The sequence below is a fragment of the Gymnoscopelus microlampas genome, assembly GCF_963454915.1.
Source record: "Gymnoscopelus microlampas genome assembly, chromosome: 10".
Classification (NCBI taxonomy): Eukaryota; Metazoa; Chordata; class Actinopteri; order Myctophiformes; family Myctophidae; genus Gymnoscopelus; species Gymnoscopelus microlampas.
Genome location: NC_139947.1, coordinates 31,176,872 through 31,203,849, shown reverse-complemented (window position 1 = coordinate 31,203,849; position 26,978 = coordinate 31,176,872). Strand labels below are relative to the sequence as shown.

Below are 26,978 nucleotides of genomic sequence, written 5' to 3'. Positions count from 1 at the left end.
TTATCCTTTTAGCATTATCGTAAAGTCGTACCGCTGTACTTTTTACAAACTGTTAATAAAGTATTCAATCAATCCATCCATTGTGAAACTGGTAATTTGGCATATTCACATAAGTTATTCACATATTAACAAAACAAAAGGCCACTACCACTTCCCCCCGACCACATTCATATTATATACTTTACTAGTGTCCAGTGTCCACCATAATATAGTCTAAGTCAATAGGTCTTGTATGTATGGCATCTCCATTAGTCAGTCACTGGTCATTTCTAGTGACACATTGTCACGGTCACTTCCAGGCAGTTGACAGTACTATCAGGGGCGTAGCACCAAATTCTGGGCCCTGGGGACAAAGATTCACTGTGGGCCCCCTTATGATTTTTTTTCTTTAAAAAATAAATAAAATACCTTTTTTAGGCCCCCCTCACCTGGGGCCCTAGTAACTCAGTCCCACGTATACCCCCCCCCCCCATGTGATGCCCCTGGCCCCTGAGTACTATTATGGTTCTACAGAACTGAACAGTAATTGAAAGTGAAACCTCAAGTCCTACACAGACCTGTTAATACAGCTAAAGGTGTCAAACCATGGACTGGTCTGCAGTTGAACCATGACATCAGTGTTTGATGGATCCAAGATGATCCATTCAGACTTGGTTCACTGCAGTGCTGCCCTGTTCTGCCAAACATCCACAAGCTTCAGCCTGCTGTTAGTCTCCCATTGTAGGTTCTCCAGGCTCTCCTGCAGTTGTTGAGCACAGCCGGCTAGGTCCATGTAGTGCAGGGCAGAGTAGACATCATCCAGAATTGCAGAAGGGCTGTGGCTCCATAGTGTCAGCATCTGGTACTGCTTCTCGAGGGAGCCCATGCAGTGGCTAACCTCAAGTTCCACTCTCTCCAGCTGCCGGTCTGCCACCGAGAGGAGCCGCAAGAACTCCTTCCATCTACGTAAGGGAACCACCTTTATGATGGCATAGAGTACTGCTGCAGGCCAGCAGGCCGCCTGCCTGTCCTGTCTAGGGGCTAAGAGCACAGAATAACAAACAGTGATGAAAGAGTTTAGAGTGTTAAAAATGTAGGATAAAACATACTGTAGTTGTGGTTGAACAGAAAGTTAAGAAAGTTAAGAAAATCTGCATATGTGACAGGGCAGACAACCATTTTCCACAAAGAAAAATATTACCAGTTCTGTGGTTTCTTTGCCTACTAGACAACTGACAACTAGATTTTTTGGGTGAGATGTTTATGCCCACTGCATTTTTCCCCTTCTACTTACGTCAGTAAGTGTGAAAGTTCCCCCATTTCTTTTTACATAAACTTCAAGCCCCACCAAGTGGTGGTGGCCCTTTAAATGTTCTACTATCACAGGGATTATTGTTTTGCACAGTGAGTAGTCTTTTGTTTTTAAGGACACAGGGTGGTGATGCTAGTAATAATACAATCACAAATCTGTATTCCAATATCCAAAAGTTGGAATGGGAAGCACAGCCCAAGGTTCAACTGCTCTTGTCGCTTTGGCAGTTAGAATTATTGTATCAGTCTCTTACTCCGACTGGGAGGGATTCTTGCTCACTCATCAGTACAGAACTCCTTCAGTTATGTGATATTTGAGGGCTTTCTTGCATTTTCTGCACACAGTATTAAGATCTAGGCTTTGACTTGGTCGTTCTATAAGCCTGCATTCCTTCTTTTCGTTCTTTTTCAGCCATTCGTTTGTGGATTTGCTTGTATGATTTTAGTCATTGTCATGTTGAAAGGTCCACTTATGATTCAGCTTAAGCTTTTTGACAAATGGCCCCACATTGTCCTCAAAGAATTAATGGATTACTCTTGGCAAGCTGTCCAGATCCTGAAGTAGTACAAACTCATAATGCTCCCACCATGTTTTACAGTTGGTTTACAGTTTTGTTCAGACATTTTAAGACTTTTGTCAAACTTGATACCTGCTGGCATTGACCAAATACCTCAATCTTTAATCAGTGCACACCCTGTCCTCCTAGGTGCTGCTGTTATTCACCTGACCCAAGTGTTTTCTGCATTTGTATTCACACTGATGAAGGCCGGATGGCCTAAAAGGTTTTGTTGTCTGTAACGGCATATGTTACAAACAGTTGCAAACGGATTCTTTCTGAGTGCAACCCTCTTTTTTCATTAATGTTAACAGTTTACTAGGTCTAGGACAACACTCCAGACGGTCAGAGCGCAGTGGATTACAAACACATTACATACACTTTGACATTGACTGAGGCCAGAGTTGCCTGTAGATTCCTTGATAATACTCTGTTGTTCTTAGAGAATTCTCGACTAAGCATCTTCCGTCAACTTTTGGGCTGAACTTGGGCGGCCTGGCAAGATTTTCAGTGGTCTTATTGCGACCGTAGGTCGCACTTACTACAGAAAGCTGCTCCAGGTGTCCGTCCGTCACTCCGTCACTCCGTCACACACGTCACACTTTTGCCCTGCTCATATCTCCGCACCCATTGCCCCGATCCATGCCACATTTTGCACACACACTCCTTACCTGCCAAACTACACCCTCCAAGGACCCCCGGAGCTCCAGGGACCCCCAGCTGCCTCGGGGACCCCCAAGTGTAAAAAATGAGCACATGTGGACAAATTACCAAATGACCACCCCAACGGGGCTGCTCACGGGGCATTCCCGGGGACCACCCACTCCTGGTGCTCCAGAACGGATGCAAAAGTGGTGGCGCCCCCAGTGGAGGACCCCCTGCCACTGCAGCTCACATAAAATCAATCTCCCACTGTGCTCCCCACAACAAAATCTGTGCCAGTCGTATTTCTCAGCATTCACTCTGTTACCCATTTGCAACAGCTACACATTACACGTTTTCTGCCCACATAAACGCCACCATGTCACAGCTAACCCCACATTTAGACCACCAAACAAAACTATCCATTGCCCACACAACTAGGAACCAATCGCCGTTACAGCCCTCTTCTGTATACATGTGACCCGTCCCGATTAGGGAGTCTTACTGGTAATAAAAGATGTTGTGGACAGTGGGTTACAAATTGAAGATGACTTTAAACGCCCTCCCAGACACATACTGTAGGCATCAACCATCTTTCTTCTAAGGGACACTGCAAGCGCATTTTGCGCACTTTGGTGCATAATGTTACAGGTCAACAGCAACTAAACCAGATTTATATGAGGCAGGAAGTCCATATTACATTCTCTAATGATGCTCTAATCATTTGCACCTGTTTGGTGCACCTGCTTTCACTTGTGATAGGATTGATAGGATGAAGGTGTTCAGAATGTATATCCTCTTTCTACATATGGGAAATATATTTTTCTCTTCATTATTGTTGGATAAGTCGGATTTTCCACTGTCATTTTTTTTATTATAAAATCTTTAACAGTCAATTATTTTTGAAATGAGGTTATAACTTATGGAAAGTTTTCAAGAGCTGTACTTACTTTTTCCACAGACCTGCATATAAGATGCAGTAGATAGAGCCAGATCTAAATCTGCATGTTTTCACCATGAACTGTGCACACTTTGACTAAAAATTGATCTTATCTGACACTGATGACAATGTCTATGGAATTCAACCAGAAAGATGCAGCCCTGTGCAGGGTTACAGGGCCCCACAAACAGACAAAGACACTTGCTCATCACTATCTGATCTGCCATTTCCTCTGAATCTCAGCAGCAGGCAGATGCTCATGAGTGAAGGCATCCAGTTTCCCTGTTTCCACCTCCACACAAGACATGAAGCATGCTGACTGAGCTGACCTGAAAAGGGCCTTGATTCTGGAAAAACACAGGAGCATGCAATAGGATGCTCTACTGCAACAAATAAATGTTCAAGGGCTGCTGTGACACTTTGAAGCATATTCATTTAACCTTAAACAGGCATTGAAGCACTGTTAGCATTTCTTTTTGGGGAGCAGTTATTCCTTTATTTAGATGGGATAGAGTAGAAAGTCAGGAGGCTGAGGGTACATGGCTTCACCCACCAGAGCACCCCGGTATTGTTAGTATTTGTTATGAAAATAATGGGTACGAGTAGCCAACAGCAAATACCTAGCTTACTTGCTTTTAGTGCCCATTGTTTTGAAAGAGAAAGCCGAGTGCAAGCTTGCTAATTAAACTCATTTTTTATCAGGAAATATAATGGAAGTTCTTAAAGCTACCTAAACTGTAAGCAGGGCTGTAGGGCCTGTCAGATTTGATGCACTATGTGATGTATCATGCAATATTGTGCAGATGCTGTTTTACATTGCTGGTTATAAAATCATAATAGCTAAAAGCTCAAATGCTAAACTTCCACTAAACACAACTGCTCGATTACAGGCATTATGGTGTAAAATCATACATCCATCCATTACACCCAGTCAGCCATAAACTAGTGGCAAAGTTGTAGTAACACATCATATAATAAAACTCACCTCTGCACTGTGGGTCTGGCAGTAGAGCACTAGTAAGAGGATTCTCAGGTTTATCATCATGACAGATTATCATCGAAGGTCCATCCCATATCTTAAGTGTCTTTTAATGGAGATGAGAAAAATACAACAGCAAAGTTGTCAGACGTCTTAATTGCCAACGCAAATCACCACTAAATTGTTGTGATCCTCTGTTGTAGTTAACATTACATTTACTGTACATTGCACAGGTGTGATTTAGGCACATCTCCACTGCTCTTTTACCATAAGCCTGATTTATACATAGTTGCGCAACGTCAATGTCTCCCACCAAAGACGCGTTGCAGCACGACAGAGCTTGTAGATCTGCTATATTCGGTGCAAGATACGATGCACAACCAAGTATAAATCAGGCTTTAGTTAGTTAAGTTAGTTTGCCTGCTTTCTCATATCAATACTTATCTTGAGTGGACCCGTAGAAGAGAGGGCAGATTACAAACCTGTGTGTCCTGGCTGCTGGACAGCTGCTGCTGCTGCTGTTCTGTTAGAATGAATTAACAAGCAAATGTTCTAAAAAGCATCCTGCTTGAAATTGTTAACCACTTAAATCCATTTTGACCTGAGTTCCCCAGGGGTCTATTCTAGGCCCACTCCTGTTTTCGCTTTACACTAAATATCTTTGCAGAGAATAGCCAAAAATAGCCAATCTACTAGCTCACACCACGTCACACGTACGGTAGATCTACTATCTTCGCTGGAATGTTCACCCCAGGATAGGGACCTTAGGATTCATCTGGTTACAGCCAGCCCGGAGAGCATGGACACGCTGTGAGCTTGTGTATCAGCTATTTTGGAATAGCCAATGCTTAAAATGAAAATCTAAAATGACACAGATGCTAACACTTTAATGGGTTAATTGTCAAAGTTAAACTTCAAAATCCTCATTATTTATGGTTACATTTGAAAATCAATAGTACCTGCTGTGACCTTTACAATTTGGCTGCTTGAGCTACAGTAGGCTACATAAATATGTGGTAAGTGTACAGCATAATAAACTGGATATTGGGTCATTGGCTTGACATTGCATTTGAATCTCTCGAGAACGCACTGAATCGCTGAGTGTCTACAAAATATATTAATAGTTTTACTCCAGAGTTAAATAATATCTACCATTTGAAACAAACTGGCACCGCAAACAATGATGGTGGCATGATAGTGTAATTAATGGCACTAAAGTTATCATGAAACATTTGCTCATCAATCAGTTTCAAGGATGGAAACAACTGCCTTTTCCATTTTTGACCTACCTGTCACTGAAACAGTGACAGGTAGATTTCAGGTAGCAACAAAATGCATGTTTTATGATATGTAACCTTTATCTCTCTGTTACCATTGATTTTGGGATCCTTGATGGGAAACTCCAATGCCTTTTCAGGGCTGTAGTAGAATCGGCGTCTGATGACGAAACTGAAGCTGACCAGCAACAGAACAGCCACCAAAACCACTGAGATGAAGGACACTAACACTTGAGGGTCTACTGTGAAGGACATGAGGAGAGGAAAGCAGCATCACCAGCAATGTTCATCACCACAGAATAAATAAGACCATAATGACACTTCAAATACCAAACGACTCATCTTGACAATGAAGATAAATTGTTAAATGAACTCAATAGGAACTGACAGGTAGACGCTGGGGCCAGTGGTGACACTTTGGGATTTGACGTACTCGTCTTCAACGTGGTCAGAGGTGAAGTCATTGTAGTTGTAGTAGTAGTAGTAGTAGTAGTTGACGGACAAGTCTTGGGACATCTTTTCGGTTTTTGACAGGGATCTGTGTAACTGAAAACCAACCATGTAAAGATTAACATAATAATAGAATTTCCAGATATATTCCTACCGTTATATGTTGCCAATGTCGCTAGCTTAGAAGTTTCAGCAAAACTCCTGTGATTCTTCATGGTAAACAACAGGCTAGTGTCTTATGTTTGGTTGCACACTGGGACTCTGCATTGACAGATAAGGGCCCGAAATATAAAATAACACCATAGTGCTCTAATGCACTGGTTCTCAACCTTTTAGGGCAGCGACCCCCCAAAATAATCATATTTGAACTGGGGACCCTCCCACCCTGACAAGCACTTGGAATCGTAGGAATTGAGGCATTCAATTTTGTTTGACTTGGTTCCACAGATAAGTACTGTGAAAATAGCCATTGAATGCGAGGCGTTGTGAGCTTGTAGATCGGCAATTTTATTATATTTTTTGCCTCTTTCTTATATTATTTGACAATTTGACCAATGTTTCACCAGTTTTTATAGTTTTTTGATTGCTTTTGATGCAACAATGGTACAAAATAATTTATAAAATTGTCACTTCATGGTCATCTGGAGACCCCCCCCCCCCCAAAAAAAAAAGAAAAGTCATGTGGTGACCCCCCTGGGGATCCTGACCCACAGGTTGAGAACCACTGCTCTCATGAACTTGGTCTTTGTCTGCCACTGGCTGGGAAATACTGCTTTACGTGTTAAAGCACGTGCGTCGTGCTATGGTGTGTGGGTAGAGGTGAGCTTTGAAGAAACCACAAAATCTGAGAATCTAAGACACGCATGACAGGAAGTTTGGAAGGCAGCAACACATATCTGAGAACTCTCCTCCACTCTTGACAGGAAAACAACAACCTCTGACCTCATTGCATGCTAATAAGGTGCCTGTTGGCCAGCCAATAACTGGAACTTCCTTAGAATACCTCCTCAACATCAGAAAAGGTGCATTTTGAACAACATGTTGAGTCATTTAAGAGACACCAAGTGAAACTTGAGAATCAAAGTTTTGAGGATCAAAAGAGTTGCGTTTTTTTACGTTTAACTTTTAAACCATTCAATGCAACCAACTGTTGCTTAATCTAAAGTCCATTGACATTCATGGTGTGTGGTCTTGGATTATTAGGCGTCTCAAAATGGTTTGATTCTTGGCTGTATCTCATGGAATCACATACCTTTTGCAGGACCGATCGAATTTGCAAAACAGATCATGTTTTGTTTCAGAGGAAAGGACATATCCCTCATCGGCATTGCAGGCACATACTGTGTTGTTTTTGTAGGAACAGGCCTCTAGCGTCTTTTGCCCACCTGTGGACAAACCAAAAACAGTTCGTTTGGCATTATTAATATCATAAAGCTACTGCCTCAAAAACTATATTTGACATTTGAGCAAGAAAGTGATACTTACCCCTTACAGAACATATGGTACATTTCTCACATTTGTCATGCGTGTTAGCTCGGTCTGTGAATGTGGAACCATTAGCACATATTTGGCATCTGTACATGTCAGTACCTTTACAGTTTCCTGCATTGTAATAACCTGGAAAACAGTGGAAACATGATTAAATCTAGAAGCTGATCTAGAATGCAATGGTTCAGAATTACACACCTGTCGATTCCCAGCAACGTTTTCTATAGAGTTGTCTTGGGCAGAACAGTTATTGACAGCAAGAAGAACTGGAAGAGCAGTCCAGATTCAATAACGCATGCATACAGACAGACCGGTTGCATAAACTACCTTAAAAGGTTATAAACTCTATGTTCTGAAAATAATCATTGATATATAAGAGTTTGATACAAGATAAACAAGCAAAATTGGAGGTAATGACATAAACACATGAGCAGACAAAATTGAAACTGGAACACTACAAATTGAAGCTGATAACTGGGTTCCCTCTCCTGAATGGATGAAATTGCTGCCCTGAAAACGTATTTTCTGTTTACTAAAGAACCAGAGAGACGCACGAGGAGACCTCTGTTACTGAAAAAAGAAAGAAAAGTGCTTTAACTTTTTAAGAAAATACATATTCAGCACCATTCTCCTTTTATTCACTACATCTGTTATTTTCTAACATGTTTGATATGTATCTGGATGAAGTCATTGTAGTTGTAGTAGTAGTAGTAGTAGTAGTTGACGGACAAGTCTTGGGACATCTTTTCGGTTTTTGACAGGGATCTGTGTAACTGAAAACCAACCATGTAAAGATTAACATAATAATAGAATTTCCAGATATATTCCTACCGTTATATGTTGCCAATGTCGCTAGCTTAGAAGTTTCAGCAAAACTCCTGTGATTCTTCATGGTAAACAACAGGCTAGTGTCTTATGTTTGGTTGCACACTGGGACTCTGCATTGACAGATAAGGGCCCGAAATATAAAATAACACCATAGTGCTCTAATGCACTGGTTCTCAACCTTTTAGGGCAGCGACCCCCCAAAATAATCATATTTGAACTGGGGACCCTCCCACCCTGACAAGCACTTGGAATCGTAGGAATTGAGGCATTCAATTTTGTTTGACTTGGTTCCACAGATAAGTACTGTGAAAATAGCCATTGAATGCGAGGCGTTGTGACCGGTTGCATAAACTACCTTAAAAGGTTATAAACTCTATGTTCTGAAAATAATCATTGATATATAAGAGTTTGATACAAGATAAACAAGCAAAATTGGAGGTAATGACATAAACACATGAGCAGACAAAATTGAAACTGGAACACTACAAATTGAAGCTGATAACTGGGTTCCCTCTCCTGAATGGATGAAATTGCTGCCCTGAAAACGTATTTTCTGTTTACTAAAGAACCAGAGAGACGCACGAGGAGACCTCTGTTACTGAAAAAAAGAAAGAAAAGTGCTTTAACTTTTTAAGAAAATACATATTCAGCACCATTCTCCTTTTATTCACTACATCTGTTTGATATGTATCTGGATGATCACTACTGTCTGAGTGAGATGGCACAGCGGGATTTGCTCTGCGACCGAGAGAAAGAGAGTCTACAAGGAGTGTCATAGTGTCCAGTCGGGTTTCACTATCCCAAAAATGCATCTTGGTATCTCTTCCTCCTCTTCAATCACTCTAGATTAATCCATTGTCTTATGTTTCACACATTATTTCATTTCTAAGAGACTGGTATAGGACCCTTAAAAGGTTCTGAGGAACATAATTACTAAGGGAATCATTAACAGTGCCTCTAAGTGATATCTTTTCGTTAAAACAAAACGTTTATTGTTAAAGCACCAGTTTGACCATTTTCAACCTATCTTCATCTATTAGGTCCTCACTAATGCTCAAGTTCGTACCACCGTGCCTACCAGTGACATCCTCGGTAGGCAGGTTTGGTCATTTCAAACACAAGATTTCAAACGTTTTTCAATGGCTTCTATTTCAGCATGGTAACATTCCAAGAAGAGAAAGCCTGTAGTTTTTATTAGCTTGGACTCCCCATCGATGATGTCATTTTGGTATAATTGGTACCAAGTATATGATGATACAGTGCTCATTTAAGAAGTTAAAGCTCTATCTTCTGTGTGCTGTATTGTGCTATCATGGCTATAGAGTGTTTGTTCAGTAACAGGGGTCTTCCCATCTCTCCAGCTCTTTAGTAAACAGAAAATACAATTTCAGGTGGGATATCAATTTCAACCATTCAGGAGAAAGAACCTATTTGTAAGCTTCAATTATGTAGTGTTCAATCCAATTCTCATTTTTTGTTTCAACACTTTCAATGTTTGCATCCTTCGCTCCATCCTCTTCCACCATCATTAGACTGGATCAAGTGCAAAACAACTGCTGGCTAAATAAGAAACATCCAATGGAATCTTTTTTCCCGATTGGAAGATCTAGTCTTCATAAATGACCTTTACTTGCTCTCGTATAGACAGTGAAAGAACATCTACAAGTAAAGATTGACAGACTCAAGGAAATGCATGGCAAACATGCCTCAACATCACCAAGATCGAAGTGATATCAGCCAGAACTACCTCCCATACGTCAACCACCGTAAATGGTGATTCACTAGAGGAAGTTCTTACTTCAAAGTTTCATCAGCCATAACTGAGCACAAAAACATCACGTATACACTTTGAAAAGCTTGTGTTACATATGGATGACTCTCAGACAAAAGGAGAGGAGCGCACACCAAAATTGAACAGGTGCTGACCACGGTAAATACAAAGTTATGGATGACTACATAACATGGGGGGCGGCCATAGCTGAGTGGTTACTGAGCCCACCTGGGGAGCCTGAGGCCCTGGTTGTCCCAGGTATGATTCCAGGCCAGCAATGTGTTGATCCCTGAGCAAGACTCTTAAACCCTAATTGCTCCCTGAGCGCCTGTTCCCCCGAGCGAATGGCTGCTCACTGCTCCTAGTTGTTATAGGATGGGTAAATGCAGAGGATGAATTTCCCGTATGTGCATACAGTATATACACATATACAGTGACAAAAAAACACCCCAAGGAGTGGGGACTATTCTATTCTATTCTAACATCTGGAGGTCAAATCGGTCTAGCTGTTTGGCAAGTGCTGGTGAGTGACAAAGAGGGATGGGAGTAGAAGTAAGTAAGATCAACTCAACATAATGGAATCCTCAGAAATATCTGCTGTGTGTTCTTAACAAACAAGATCTCACATTAAGAACTCTTCAGGAAAACTTTATGCCAAAGTTTGATCACTGAAGGCGTCACTTGCACTGACTCGAAGCGACAAGATAAGTTCTGGCCAAACGTCTACCGTTACTCTGAGATGGACAACACCTGCTGCAAAATACCGATCAAAGTGCAGGGAGGGACATTATCAACGCCACAGGATGAAGAGAAAGTAAAGTAGGCCTACTAAGTATGCATTCAAATAAATCCCTCAACACAGCAATATATCCTACGAGTCTACAACTGAAAACAAATTCCACTGACAGTTTTCAGCAACACAAACTAAATAAATGATAACGCCATGTTTTAGCTTACCTTTTGGACATTCCTTACAACATGTATCACGTTTTTTCAGTATTTCAACCTCTGTGCAACTCTGTCCAGTGTAAAGGAAGCCCAATAAGAGTGGCCAAACCTGAGAGAAAGGAAAAGGCTGGATTTAGTCCTCTGAGACTGGCCCCATGTACAACACCTCAAAAGAAGAGTTTATACATAATATCTTGTGAAGAAACTATAATCAAGACGAAGCTGAGGTCAATTTCCTTTATTGTTAACTTATAATTAAACATTTTATGAATTCTCCCTATTTTTATTGTTATTATTTTGTATTATATGGTATACTCCTTTATCATTACCTACGTATTGGCTGTCAGTGTTTACTTATAGTATAGTCAAGCACATGGTATTGCATTAATGTATGAAATGTGCTGTATGAAAGTCAGTCAATCAACTGATTGACTGACTGAAGTGAATCATCCAGCAGGCAACATGAAGGCTATCTTTACTTCATATATAACTTTCCAATATTTCATTTGAAACAAGTTGTCAAAGATTTTGATGTGCATTCACTGAGATTTTTATACAAAAGCCAAGTACAGAAAACATACAAAAATAAATGTACATTTCTGCATAATCTCTAATGAAAACATTGATAATATTATAGAAATATTAAAGCTGCAATCTGTAAATGTTATCAATCAATCAAACTGTATTTATAGAGCACGTTTAAAACAACCAAAGATTGACCAAAGTGCTTCACAGAGTGAAAAGAAACATATTGTTATATCTTATGAGCTTCAGGTTGTAATTACTTGCCAACCAGTAAAAACACATAGATAATATAAAGTGGATTACTTACCAACACCAGGCACCTCATTTTCAAAGGAATATGCCTTAAAATAAAGTTAAACAGTAAACCGGACAGCCTGTGTCTCTCATTTGAAATGATTAATATTTATAAATGAATCTAAAGAAGAGTTTAGACCAAATGTGACACAGACTGTGATCAAATACAAACGAAACCTGTGTTTATGTTGTGACTGTCACTTCTTTGGCACTTGAGCAGAACTGATTGTAAAGAAACAGGAAACAAACTCTCAGAAATACCCCACAGAGTGACAGACAGTGCTATTGGTGGTTACACAGAATAATGCTACTGTAGGTTTACGTCAGCAGACACGTTTGTACGGCTGCTTCCTAGAATCCCATTGCACCTCACTAACAGTAATAAAGATTAGATTTATTCTGTTATTCCGTGATTGATTGATTGATTGAATACTTTATTTAGAAAGACATGGTAAAAGTACAATTCACAATACAAGGTCCTCTAAACTGGATCGCTCATAAAAGCACTTGGCTTATTTAAAATGAGATCCCCGTGCACTCAAATCATGATGACATTTAAGAAGACATACAAATATACACTACTATGCAGAACATCATACAATCAGCTTACAGGTTACTGGTATGAAAAACAGGAGTGGGAGGAGGAGTGGAGGGGGGGGGGGGACCTTACATTTGACCTTACATTTAGGACCCTTAAAATAATTAGTAAATAATTACTAAGGACCTTCTATTTTAAATATCTTAAATAGGCTGTATTTCCCTTTACACTAACTATATAGATATTCTTTATGAATAAATATACTTTTGTAAAACTTGGGGAAAAGTTTAACATTTTGAATTGTCTCCATCTCTCCTCCTCTCTCTCTCTCTCACACACACACACACACACACACACACACACACACACACACACACACACACACACACACACACACACACACACACACACACACACACACACACACACACACACACACACACACACTCTCTCTCTCTCTCTCTCTCTCTCTCTCTTTCTCAATTTCTCTCTCTCTGCACCTTAATAATTATTGTTATTATAGATATGGCCAAAATGACACATTTGACCACACGTTAATATCATGGGGAAAATACCAAATAACTAAATTAATAGTGAACAAGATGTTTATAACGCAAACACAGTTTTGACTGAGCACTGCAGCTGTGTAGGTAGGCTATAATAACAACAGGACATGGGGTTCGTCTGTTAAACTATCACCACCAGTTCTTCTCAGCAAGCAACACAGTTTATAGTAAACAATAGCCGCAGTATATAGTATATACACAGTATAAAAAAGTGGACATTTTAAAGGAAGAAAAAAAAATCCATTCAGAAAGGCTTAAAAAAAGCCCCCACACGCGGTTACAGTGGTTTGCGCATGTTTCTGTACATTTCTTTTCTTCTTTTTTTTTTACATACAGTAGGCTAGCCTACACTCAATGTAAATTCCTGTATCGTCAGGAGGTGAAATCCCCGTGGCGTCTAGGCTACTCTGTAACTTTACAGAGTGTGAGTGTGACCGCAGTGCGTTTCCAGCCAGTGGTGGAAAAAGTACTTTCATTTTTTACTTAAAGTAAAAGTATAATTCTGCATTGTAGAAATACTCTGTTACAAGTAAAAGTCCGGAATTAAAAATGTGCTTGAGTAGAAGTACAAAGGTATCGGTATCAAAATGTACTTAAAGTACCAAAAGTAGAAAGTACTCATTATGCATAATGTTAATGTCCCACTTTTCAAATGAAATGTAGGCTATACAAATATTTTGAAAATAGCAGCTACAAGCTCACAATGCGTTGCAACGCATTGTGAGTTTGTAGATCTGATATTTTCAAATTGCCGACATTTATATATAGGGTTGAAGTGGTTAATGTATGTTTTGTAATAATAATCAAAATCTGCAAAGTATAAAGCTTTCAAATAATTGCACTGGAGTAAAAGTAGGCTACAATATTTGCCTCTGAGATGTAATGGAGTAGAAGTAAAAGTACTGAAATTGTAAATACTCCAGTAAAGTAAAAAAAAAAAAAAAAACTAAACAATGTACTTAAGTACAGTACTTGAGTAAATATACTTAGTTACTTTCCACCACTGACGTATCTACCCAGAAGTTAGCCCTGGTCCAGAGCGTTAGTTAGTTCTCTCTAACGCCCTGCTAGGCGCGCTGCTCTGCTCATAGACCGAAAATTCCACTGCCGTGCGAGGTCTCCGTCTTTAGTAAAAAATAAACAAAACTACTTTGCTACTCACCAAAACAAAGGCTGTTTTGTTTTTTTGAAAGTCTATTAACCAGGGTGGGAAGCCTCTCAGGACCCCTCCTTCTTTGTATAATACAATTTTTGGGCAGAAAATAAAATATGTCCGCCAGACGGAAAATATTGTATTTACTCCACTGCGCCCTCTACAGATTTGGTCAATATAAATGACCATTAACCAGATCTGTAGAGGGCGCAGTGGAGTAAATAAAATAATTTCCGGACATATATTATTTTCTGCCCAGAAGTGTATTATGCAGAGAAGGTGGGGTCCTGAGAGGTTCCCACCCTGGATAATAGACTTTCAGCAAAACAAAATAGCCTTTGTTTCGATGAGTAGTAAAATGGTTTTGTTTATTTTGACTAAATATGGAGACCTCGCACGGCAGCGGAATGTTCGGTCTATGAGTCTACCAGGGTGCTTGGCAGTTAGAGAGAACTCACTACCGCTCTGGACCAGGGCTAGTTTCTACCCAGAAGTGAACAAAGCGACCCGGAAGCGCTGGTCCGGATTGGAGGCACAGACAGGCAGCCACAGAGAACATCAACCTTTTATAATAATAGCCTAGATCTGTTCTCTATCTGCGATCAGGACATAACCAGGTATTTGTGCACGTCTTCCCAACGTCTTTATAAGTGTGCATATGGCAAAAAACCGTCGTGATACGCGTGAATCGTGCAGAAAAAAAGACTATACCACTTGGGCTTTTTGATTCGTCAAAAAGTTGCAGAATGTTTAAAAAAAAAAACAACAACAACAAACAAACAAAAAAAGTGGCATTTTTGGTCAAGATGGTCCGTATTCCGTGTCAGGCGGTGTGATGCCCTTTTTTACGCGGACGATGCTGTTCTTTTTTTATCCGTATGTTTTGTTTTAGATCGAGGCAGGCAGACTAGACAGCATCTTCGCTAGTTGTGTTTCCGTGCTATATTGTGCAGGGCATGGTTGTTGTAGGAAGTGTCTTTTTTTTTAAAGAAGAGGTTGGGGAGGCCGGGCTATTCAAACCTGCAATGATCGCCGTAAACAATCATTCATGCCTTTGCTATGACACGATCATAAACACACCTTTGTGTGTCCGCGTCGGATCGGCCTCGTTTTTTCCCCCTAGACAACATGTCAATGTTCCTAAAAATTTGGGGTCTGCAGCAGAATATGGCGTCCCGCCTTATAAAAATAAGGCTGCCATTTTTGTTTCTTCTCTTTTGTCTGGAAATGTTTTTTAACAAAACTGTCTCAGACAGACTGTCTGGGTCGCGTATTTTAGGGAGGATCAAGGGCCGCGGCGCTAAAACAGACGATCAGTGAATATCACACATGTTCACTATAGCGGTTCACGTCTTGCAAGTTGAAATGATGAAGTTTCCTACGTATGGAAGTCCATAGATCCAAAAATTAAATTTAAAAAAATACCACAATGAAATAAATACAATCCACAACGAAATTCATAAAAAAGCAATGATATAAAATACAATTGTATATTTTAATTATTTAATAGTATTTTTTATTTATATAATTGTTTTTTATTTATTTCATTGTGGATTTTATTTATTTCATTGTGCTATTTATTTTTTTGATTTTTGGACCTATGGACTTCCATACCTACGATATACATGTATTTTTTTTAATCGCAACAGAGCGACCTATACACTTATTTTTTCACGAATTCCATATTCATCAGACAAAGGGAATGGTTGCCTATCATTACATATTCAGACGCCAAAACCGCCTTTGCGGAATATTTAAGACTATAGATTGTATTAACCTTTTTTATGAATGTGCCTGTCAAAATGTCATTTGCGCATGTCATTTAGATAATGGACGAATGTTAAAGGTGACAATACAGTATGAAGCTTGATCGTGGCTGGAGGAGTGAGCCTGTATTATTCTGTAATAATAATGGCATAACAATAATAATAGCCTAATAATGTGCTGAACTGCATGGTCACATGAACCAACCATCTTCCTCAAATAATAGCAGTGATTGTTATTTTATTATTACAGGAATATCCTCATTATGACATAGTTATTTGTTACTATTTTAAAGTGATATACAAATTAAATCCTGTGTGATTATAGTGCACATATAAAATGTAGCTATATAATAATAATTTACATGCTGTACTTTATCTCACGTCTGAAATGGTGCAAACAAGTTGCCAAGTGGTCAAACCCCAGGACTCTTAATATTATCCAGAATACATAATATTAAACCTTACTTTCTATTGCTATGCATTATAGTGAAGATGATGTTGGATTGAGAACTTGGTGCAAGCCTTCTTGCTTACAGTCTTGTGCGATTGAACATAAATAAGGTATTAGACATCCACTATGGTTAATAATGGTACCCTGGCCAATGTGTAATAACATTAGTTAAAATGTAGGCTTTCATAGTAGGGCTGAACAATATATTGTTTCAGCATTGACATTGCAATGAACACATACACACCGAATTGTATCATTGCAAAGGATAGCTAAATGAAATTGGGTCAGTCACTCACATTGTACTAAAACACTAAAATCAGTACATTGAGTCCATCTGATAAATAACAATCAGTCAATCATCAATATCCTTTATATAGTGCCAAATCATAAGTTATTTCAAGAAGCTTTACATGTAGAGCAGGTTGGGAGTGACCACACACAACTACAGAGACCCAACATGCCCTCATGAGTAAGCACTTGGCAACAGTGGCAAGGAATGACTCACCTGATTTAACAATTTCTTGGTAACTGGGATGTAATGACTTCTTGGTAACTGGTTTTACAAACGAAATATATACATATTGACGTGTATTTGCGGAAATCACACAATTCCTGCTTTTCACATTTGACCAAATATGGAGTTCCACACACCAACTTTGCACAGGGATTAGACTCTGTCTTGTTTATATTGCAAAAAAATAAATATCGTCAATCATTCAGCACTATTTCACACAATTACTTCATAATGTTTCATGTTAAAATATGAGCGATAACACAGATTATTTTAATCTCAGGATGGCAGAGCCACGATTCAACAACCCCTACTTTTGGCCACCACCTCCCTCTATGCCGGGCCAGGTAAGAAGCCTGAGTTATCCTTAGCATTTATTTTCTGTGACATTGCCATTTTCCACTGCCATTTGTGTCCATGTGTGAATGTCTTTTGAGCCGTTCAGCAGGAATCCCTGACCGAAACAGTGAATCTTTCAATGTTTTTTCTCCCCCATTTCAAATGGAGAATTTCTTGCTGTTCTCGTCTCACGGATGCAAACCTGAGACCTTGTATAGATGTCGTGATCAAGTCAATGCTTGGAAGGCATGAATGACATTCACACATGGTGACTGTTTTCTGTTGAGCATGAACCATTAAACCTTTCAGCTGGATAACCTGGTGCTCATTAACAAGATCAAGGAGCAGCTGATGGCTGAGAAGATCCGACCCCTACATCTGCAGCCTACCTCCACACCCTCCCAACAGCCATTGCTGGTGTCCTCCTCGCCCTCGGATGGCTCCGCACATCACGGTATGTCTGTGCCCCAGAAGCAGCAGCAGGTGCAAAGCCACCACCCTTCTCAGCCTCAGGGCTCTGGCCAGCCAGACATCGCCCTACACGCTCGCCCCACCTCCAGCTCTGGACAAGGTACAGTCTGATGTCCATTGCTTGGTCTGGCACTGGTTCCCAAGTCTAAATTAGTTACAAGTAAATTGCTAGAGTTAAAGCCAGTTGTACTACATTACGTGGGCTTGAAGCCTTTGATATTGCCCATACTCACATTACGCTGTGTGTTTTGCCTGGTGGTGGTCCACAGGACCACTGTGACTCTGTGACACCTGTCAATCTCAAAGACACCTGACTTGAGGGCAAAAATAAATTAATAATAATCACCGCCGCTGCTACAACTTCATCCTAGGGGAAACACAGAGCCCAGGTTCAACCTTGTTGCATTGCAATCATATCATATATGTTCTGTCAGGATATTTACCTTCATTATCAATAATGTTAAGTAAGAACTCGCTAAGCAATAATGATATTGCAAATGAAAAAATAAATATGATATTGAAAATAAAATAATCAAAATCAAGCAATCAACAACACACATATGAGGTGACATGATCGTCACTTCACAGTATTGTAAAGCCATGATTGCAGTCTTCATTTTGACCTTCATCCTTAGAGTTGGAAATAATACAGTACCGATATAGAGACAGGTGTTGTAAAATGTTTCTTTAATTTTGAAACTTTATTATGTATTGATTAAACTGTCCTCACCTCACAACCTCTCAGATGGAAATATGGATGACAAGTCGACGGTTAAGGCGAAGGGACTGTGGGAAGACTGGCATTTGAGACAGATGGCAGAACAAGCTGGCAGAATCAACCATCGCTCAGGTAAAGTAGTCACGTCGCTGTTCTGTGTGTGAATGAGAGAACACCGATGCCCATGTTCACGATTTTGGAGAGTCGAGCCTACCGATGACATATTTTATCAAAAAGTGCAAAATCAATTCTAATCAACTTGAACATTCTACAAGCTCACAACACGCCACAACACACTTGTGAGCTTGTAGATCTGCTATTTTTGACAACTTTAAAATGTTTGCTTTAATGCCCAAAATAGGGACACCTGGTAAAAATCTGGACACATCAGCTGTATTATTGCAGAAAAGTCAAATAATGGCTGATATGTTGGTCTGGTTCTAATTCAGATTCAGGGCCTTGGTGGTGTTGGTGCAGATGGTTGTTTTTTTTACTTACGCAGCAACATTACATACTGACAGACACATCTAGGACATGGACAACAGGGCTTAACATACAAAACAAGGGGACATTGCAACACATACTAAAAATAGTGCACATAACGTAAGTCTCCAAATATATATTCAGCATTCACTCTGCATGCAGCGTTGCACTGAGTAGCTACAGAGGAGTTATGTGAATGTATGCTACACAATTGCACTTAATTGTGCATGTAGGATCATGCTAGCAGTTAACAAGTTCACATTTCGTGTGTCTTCTCTCTTCCTCGGTTAACCGCTTAAACCCTATACTGTATGGTTGACCGGAGTCTCAGGGCTCTATATTAGTTTCTGTTTTCTGTTATTGTGGGGGAAGGCTTTCACTGGAAAAAGCAGATCGACAAGCAACGCGTTGTGAACTTGTCGATCTGATACTTTCTGCGATGCTGGGGTTTAAGTGGTTTAACAAACAGACCACCAGCGCTAACGGGAGGGCAAAAACTGTAAAAAAAAACAACGCCCCCTTCTGTGACGCACGCAGAACTGCCTCTCACATGAGCGGACTGCCTTAAATAACTCCCAAAACCTCTGTAATACCAGATGGCTCCATGGCATGCAACGTTAAGCATTAGACTTCCAAACTTGGCGCCTCAGGATCGAATCCCTCTCCCGGCGCTGTCTATTTATATTATCTAAGTTGCGGCGCAAATTATTTTATGAGGATTAAGGTTTGGTTTAGGCATAGATTTTGCGAGGCGAGGCGGACCACTCGGCCCACATAGTGAGAACAGCCACTAATATTAAAGGTAGGAAGTAGTTAGGCAAAAAACTGTTACAACGACGGAGGCATGATGTCTCAAGCGAGACTTGAGCAACGAGACTACGAGAGGCACCGCCGTGCCGAACGCTGCGAAGTCCGTTTGAGCCAACTCAACGCCGTTCGAGTTATGTACCGATAGGGACAGAATAGTACATTGCCCCCCCCCCCCCCCCCTTGAAGCTTGCATCTCTCTTATCTGTATCCGTCCTGTGTGTCCTACTGTGGTCCCACTATGACAACTATGTATCTATCTGTGGGCATTATGATTAGTTACTGGATAAAACATCACGTAGATTGTAATAAAGGGTGTTGTGGAGAAATCAACAGAATGTGCATATATTCAGATTATATACAATGTGTACACCCCCCCCCCCCACACACACACACACACACACACACACACACACACACACACACACACACACACACACACACACACACACACACACACACACACACACACACACACACACACACACACACACACACACACACACACACACACACACACACACACACACACACCTAACTAAGCCAGTTTAGGGTGTATGCAGGTCTAAAGTCAGGTGACTTAACATTAACAGATCAATGTGCAGTACTTACTGTGGTTCTGATCCCATCGCTACAGGTTTGGCCCCTTCGTCCCGGCAAGAAAACCACAGCACCTCAGAGGCACTGACCCCAACCACTCCAACCTCCAGCAGTCAGAACCGGCTGTGTGGAGCCCCACCGGTCAACATCATCTCTGGACTGGCCAACGGCCCCGGGATGGAGCATATGAAGATTGGGGGCCTGGCAGGTCTCCTAGGGCCCCCACCTAAGGCCCCCCGGGGACGCAAGAAGATCAAGGCTGAGAATCCTACAGGTCCACTGTTGGTGGTGCCCTATCCCCTCCTATCTGACCAAGGCTGTATCACTGTTGCACCCAAAGAAGGAAAAACCTACAGGTTGGGACACTGGAAGTTACTTTGTGTTATGCAGATAATTAAATCTTGATCAGGTCATTGTCCCACAGAAAGCATTTATAATACTGTATAGGTTAATATTGTATTATAATCACTATTACAGTTTTAGTGGTAGTCTTTAATAACACTCAAGCATTTATTGTCCTCTTCTGTCCACTAGATGCAAAGTGTGTCCACTCACCTTCTTCTCCAAGTCAGAAATGCAAATGCACTCCAAGTCTCACACGGAGGCCAAGCCCCACAAGTGTCCCCACTGCTCCAAGTCATTCGCCAATGCTTCCTATCTGGCCCAGCACCTGCGCATCCACCTTGGAATCAAGCCCTATCACTGCTCCTATTGCGAGAACTCCTTCCGCCAGCTGTCACATCTGCAGCAGCACACCAGGTCAGTTCAGACCACTCATCTATAATGCACTTGATTATGTAATCATGTGAAGTTTCCGCTTAGTATTCCTCGCAGATCCCAAAATAATAATTCGCATACATTTTAATTAGGTGTGCTTTACCGCCATTATTGGCATGACAGTGATGTGGTCAGGCACGAGGCGCTTGCAGCAAGTTTCGCAAACATAACTTAAGTGGCAATAATGAAGCTAAAGCCTTGAGTGTAATATCGCGATTATATGACAGTTACCATCTAAATAAAACATAATCAAAATGTATTTATATTGTGGCCCGACAATATAAATACATTTTATTAATTACAATTTGCCCTCAAAATAACCTTTTTGCAAGTGTTACCTCTGTTATGCTGGAAATACATGAGGTCTGATAGAGGCAATAACTAGTCCCTGTTTACTCAGCCAGTCCAGACCCATTGAGCTGGCTCTGTGCCAGACAACTTATCCCAAATGGAATCAATACAACACACAGATAGAGAAATACAACTTCACTGGTTAGCTCAATCACATTGTAAATAAGATATTCTGTGAAAAGTAAAAACAATTTAATGACAGATATTTAGCTACTTCGTCTGTGCACTTCACATGTAAACTGCTAGCACTAGCCGCCTAGCCTAGCGCAGCAGCGCTGTGTCATAGAGACACCGTCTCACCAGCACAGCTGATGAGGATGATTTTACATCAAAGCTGTACAGTGGTGCAGTAATATTTAAATTGTGATTATGCCATTCTTTGAGAATGGTTAGGCATGCCATGCTTATTTGAGCACAGCTGGATAGCCATTTCAACCTATTTATTGAACCTATTGTTGGTCGGAATGATGTTATTTTTAAATGAGTTAATAACCACTTACATTAGCTAAACAACTATCAGCTTGGTAGCTAACCTGGATTTTTTGCTACAGATGAATCAGTAAGGGCGTGTTCACAATGTCTGCCTTAAAAAAAATAGGCACCACCTGTGCCTGTTAAGATAGATTAAAACCGATGGGAAATTACCAAAGGCCACTGCATAGCGCAAAAAGGTGACCGCCTTTTAAAGGCACTGCGGTCAGTACTTCTGTTTTAGACGAGCGAGCGGAGCTCTTTCCAAAGTTGAAAATAGTTTTTTGAGAAATCCACATATGATGTGGGCTGTTTTTTATCAACTGACCATCACAATACATTGTGACTGCTCTGCTGTCTCAAAGTGCATGGCTAAAATAAGACAAGCTTTGTCCAGATGTAACTCCTGGACGAGGTTATGATATGCACCGTAAATGGTGCATTAATATAGCGCCTTTATCCAAGGCGCTATATAAATGCACTTGTAATGTAATGATTGTGCATTATATTCACACATTCATACACCGGAGGAAACCATGCAAGGCACCAACCTGCTCATCGGGAGCAATTAAGGGTTCAGCGTCTTGCTCAAGGGGGAGCCTGGGATCGAACTGGGAACCTTCTAGTTCCCAAGCGGCCGATCTACCTCCTGAGCCACTGCCGCTCCATACCACTGTCAGCTGCAGAGGACGTTGTGCACCCATCTCCTCTGCCTCAAACAAATTCAAAGCTAGTGCAATTTTAAGTGCAATAATCTTCTCGTTATTCTACATGGCCTGGTATAGGCACGCTTATTAGGCTAAATACCAATGAATGCAGAATTGCTAGTTGATGGTCTCTCTTGAAACAAAATCCACATTGCACCCCGTGCTCTAGGTGTTGTTTCTTGGACAGGTGGACAGTGTGAATGAATTTGTGAATACATTCCAGTTACAAAATATTGTAAAGTATCCATTCCATTCATATACTGTAGGAGGAATGCACTGGATTCTAGTTTTTGAACAATCCAACGTCCTTCATGTCCCCCTCCTTCTGCCACAGAATCCACACTGGTGATAGGCCTTATAAATGTGCCCATCCTGGATGTGAAAAGGCATTTACCCAACTCTCTAACCTCCAGGTGAGTAACATTACATACATTAACATGGCAATGGTAAGAAAACATCAGATATTACCTCTAAGGCATGTTCTGTACAAGAGGCTAGGCCATCAGTGTTTATGAGGGATAGGCCATCATGTACTGTAGGAGTGACAACAGATGGAAAGAATGTAACTTTTGACACCCTTTATACAGGAAGCAGAATGGCAAGGTGATGAATATAAGGGAAGATCAGTCAGAAGAAGGGAAAAAAACGTTTAAAAAAAATGTTGTCAAATATCATGGGAACCATTCTCCCAACAATCTGTCCTGACTTGTCTGACTTGTAGAGACCATTGTTGTCTTTCCCTCTCTGCTCCACCCAGTCTGTCTGTTCTCTGCAAGAATCTAATTAATATACAAACTTAAAAAATATACAGTAGAGTTTGTTGCATCTTTTTTTTGTTTTTTACACATTGCAAGAAAATAACTGATGTTTTTTCCTCCCATCTCCTTGGGCTTTCCATTACAGTCTCACCAGAGGCAGCACAACAAAGACAAGCCGTACAAATGTCCTAACTGCTACCGTGCCTACTCAGATTCAGCATCACTGCAGATCCATTTGTCAGCGCACGCCATCAAAAATGCCAAGGCCTACTGCTGTAGTATGTGTGGCAGAGCATACACCTCAGTGAGTACACCCCAAATTACCTAGAACGTTTGACTAGTCCTATCTGCCTGGAGTCGAATTGTCAATGTTAAAATGTTTACGCGTTTTGTTTCGTCACTCCCAAGAACTAGCACTGACTCCAGATGTTTTTACTTACTTTTGGAGACTGCAGTTGGTGAGAGAATTTGTCATCCAGCTGCATTTCTCAAATACATACTCGCCACATTGAACATACAGTAACTTATATAATTTACCCTATTCATTGGGGACCACTTCTCATTTCAGCATATACTTAAGCCCTCTTTCAAAAATAGCTGATCTACAAGCTCAGCTTGTACATTATATTCTATTTTTGAACAAACATTGAAGCCAGGTTGAAAGTGGTTAAGAACTTACCTCAATTATGCTTAAAAAAAACTGCTTTGCCAGTTGCAAAGCCTTTTTACTTTCTCCTCCAAAACACCAAAAGACAGTGCACACTACATTCTCCTGCTGTTTCTGTTATTTCTGAAAATACCTTCAATAGACCCCCTCCCCTTTTTGCTCCAGAAGGCCTCAGAGCTTCAATCAACCTTTTGATGTCAAGTCGTTTATTGGCCGGGGGTTGGGGGCAGTATGTTTGTATACTGAATAGTTGGTGAATTTGAAATTGTAGAAATAGTATTGAAAATTGTACCGTTTGTCCGGGTAGATGGAATATGATATATATACTGTATTACATAACGAGTAGGCACAAACGATGTTGAGACAAAACATTTCGTTTTATGACCTCTGTTACTGTCAAGGTCTGGTGAAATATATTTTTTATAACCTGTACCTGTTTGAATTCTTTCTTTCCACAGGAGACATACCTTATGAAGCACATGTCCAAACATACCGTGGTGGAGCACCTAGTGAACCATCAGTCACCTCAGAGGACGGAGTCCCCCAACATCCCCATACGCATCTCCCTCATCTGAGTTCCCCCAGTCACTACACACACACACAGCAGCACAGTAGGTTGGATTTATTAGTCATGTGAGGCTGGCTTTTAGGGGCCCTGCGCACACGGTCACCTACATAAAGCCTACATTAGCATATGACAGCTGACATAAGCATTCAGTGCTAATTACAGCATCCAGACGTCCCCCCCTCTCGTTCCATTTTGACACGTCCCTGTCAAGATGAGCACAGACAGTGCGTTTTTATGAATGTAACGATGCAGCTTGACATTGCCCAGAGGATACAATGGCTAGGAATGTCTTACGTCAGATCTAATAAGCACTTTCGTAGGCGTCATGTACACTGCCGGATGCATTGGCCCTTAAATTGAAAGGTTATCTCATTTTGTTTTTATTTTCTTATTTTTTTATTCCATGAAATGGTTTCCCAAAATGTGCCAGATGAAATTTGCTCTCAAAAGGAATTGAGAAAGTAAAAAAAAAAGAGAAAATATTTTGTGGGTGTATTCTGGAGACATCCAAAGATAATCTTAAAGCACTTTTAGGCCTTGTGGTTTTGGCTCAAATTGTTTTAATCTTGTCAGATGGCGTCAAAAAGGCATTACTTGAGGCAGCTAAAAGTATTTGTGTCGAAATGAAAGTTGTGTTGTTTGTTTTGGTTACCTTTTCTATTCTATACCTTTTTATTTGTAATTAAAAAAAGAATATTCAAATATACGTTTACAGGGTCGTAAAAATCTAAATTGGTAGAAAGGCAATCGGAGCAATGTGGATGACAATTCAATTATATGATTGTATTCAGATGTATTTTGGCATTTAGGAGGTAAAAATAGAGAAAAAGGTTACTATTTCCCCAAATGTTTCATCCGCCACATTCAATGGCAACGTTTGTGATCATTACATTATGATCCATCACTGCTATGTAGTTACCTTCTATTTTCCAATTGTTTTCCTCATGTCTAGTGCCATATGAACCATATTCAGGTTTTTTGTTTTGTGAGAAAGAAATATTAGAAGTCGTATTTGCTTTCACTATTTTGTTCAGTTAAGCTATGGACATTGTTTGTAAGCATTAGAAACATACTGTTGCTAATTGATGTATCTACTTAACGCTTAAGACTTTGGCTCGTGATATTCATTTTTTAAATCAATTCAAGCTGACATGAAATCTCAGTTAAATGGGAAAAATATATTTAAAAAGTAAACCATTGGACCAAAATGTGAAGTTGTTACAGCTATTTTGACCCAATATATATACGTATATATAAATAGTATTTTTACCTTCATATAAACATATTAACAAGCTTTACCCATTTAAAGTGAACTTCCATATAAGTCCTACTCCATGGGCCTATATGACAAGTTAACATGGAGTCGATGCTTATGCTTCGCTAGTATTTCTTTTGTTTATTTTAGTATTCTTTTCATTGTACACAGTATTGGTTTGATGTATTTTTTACTGTAACTTTAACCTCTGAATGGTACAAATAGAGGTACCCTGTATTCTTCAGGGTACTTAACGAAAAGGTGCTACGGCTCGACGTATGTCTGAGGTGGAACTGAGAATAATGTAAAATACATATACAGTATATAGTATGTTTTCAAAAGAAGAAAAGACAAAACAAAAAAAAAACTATTACTCAAGCCACTGGCCTGAAAACAGTCATTTAACACAAACAACAGACCCTGCCTCTTCAACTTAATCTCTCTCTTTCTCTCTCTCTCACCCTTGAGATTGCGGAGAAAAATGTACATGTTGCTGTAAGGTAAATCATGTTAATCATTTATAGTTCCTATTTTAAGTTTTCATAAACCGTTCCTTTCTATTCGGGTTTTGTAAAAGATGTTTATCTATGAACTTACTGTAATGATTTTAGTCTATCTGTACGTTAATAATATTCACCTTTTATATCGGTTATTTACATATAAGCCTTAACTGTTCTACCATGCAAACGACCATTCTATTTCCATTACTTGTTGTGTTCTGCAGTATTCCGTCTTGTAAACATTTTTACTTTATTTTTTTCCTTTCGCATGGACTACCCAAGCTGTAAACTGTATGATAACTGTTTAACCCATGTTCTCTATGAAAAAGATAATTGCGTAGATTTATTACACTTTTTCCTGTCTTGCATTGTGGTTTCATATACAAGTTTCTAGATAACTAAATATGCACAGCCAAGACTGAAAAGTAAAACTAAGAACATCAATGTTTAAAAAGGAAAAAAAAGCTTTGTATCTTTACCTTGTTTAATAAACAGACTGTTATAAACTCACTCATTGCTTGGCAGCATTTTG

The 26,978-nt window shown here is 40.1% G+C and overlaps 2 protein-coding genes across 4 annotated transcripts; one reads left to right on the top strand and one right to left on the bottom strand.

Annotated features, from left to right (window-relative positions):
• Positions 1-515: 515 nt before the first annotated feature.
• Positions 516-6,203, bottom strand: LOC311052965 (tumor necrosis factor receptor superfamily member 25). The gene is made up of 5 exons (XM_084068286.1): positions 6,074-6,203; positions 5,781-5,927; positions 4,891-4,931; positions 4,415-4,514; positions 516-1,020 (listed from the first exon to the last, which is right to left on the bottom strand). The coding sequence occupies exons 1-5, from the start codon at positions 6,147-6,149 to the stop codon at positions 656-658; spliced, it is 729 nt and encodes a 242-aa protein (XP_083924412.1). The 5' UTR covers positions 6,150-6,203; the 3' UTR covers positions 516-655.
• An 8,461-nt stretch (positions 6,204-14,664) lies between these two features.
• Positions 14,665-26,956, top strand: znf362b (zinc finger protein 362b). 3 transcript variants are annotated; one of them, XM_084069330.1, is made up of 9 exons: positions 14,665-14,863; positions 17,258-17,321; positions 17,623-17,767; positions 18,530-18,634; positions 20,430-20,748; positions 20,927-21,151; positions 23,033-23,111; positions 23,602-23,760; positions 24,582-26,956. In XM_084069330.1, the coding sequence occupies exons 2-9, from the start codon at positions 17,259-17,261 to the stop codon at positions 24,696-24,698; spliced, it is 1,212 nt and encodes a 403-aa protein (XP_083925456.1). In that variant the 5' UTR covers positions 14,665-14,863; position 17,258; the 3' UTR covers positions 24,699-26,956. The 3 variants fall into 3 exon arrangements, with proteins under 3 accessions (XP_083925456.1, XP_083925455.1, XP_083925454.1); XM_084069329.1 differs by having other exon boundaries at positions 14,666-14,863; positions 17,650-17,884; XM_084069328.1 differs by having other exon boundaries at positions 14,667-14,863; positions 17,623-17,884.
• Positions 26,957-26,978: the final 22 nt, after the last annotated feature.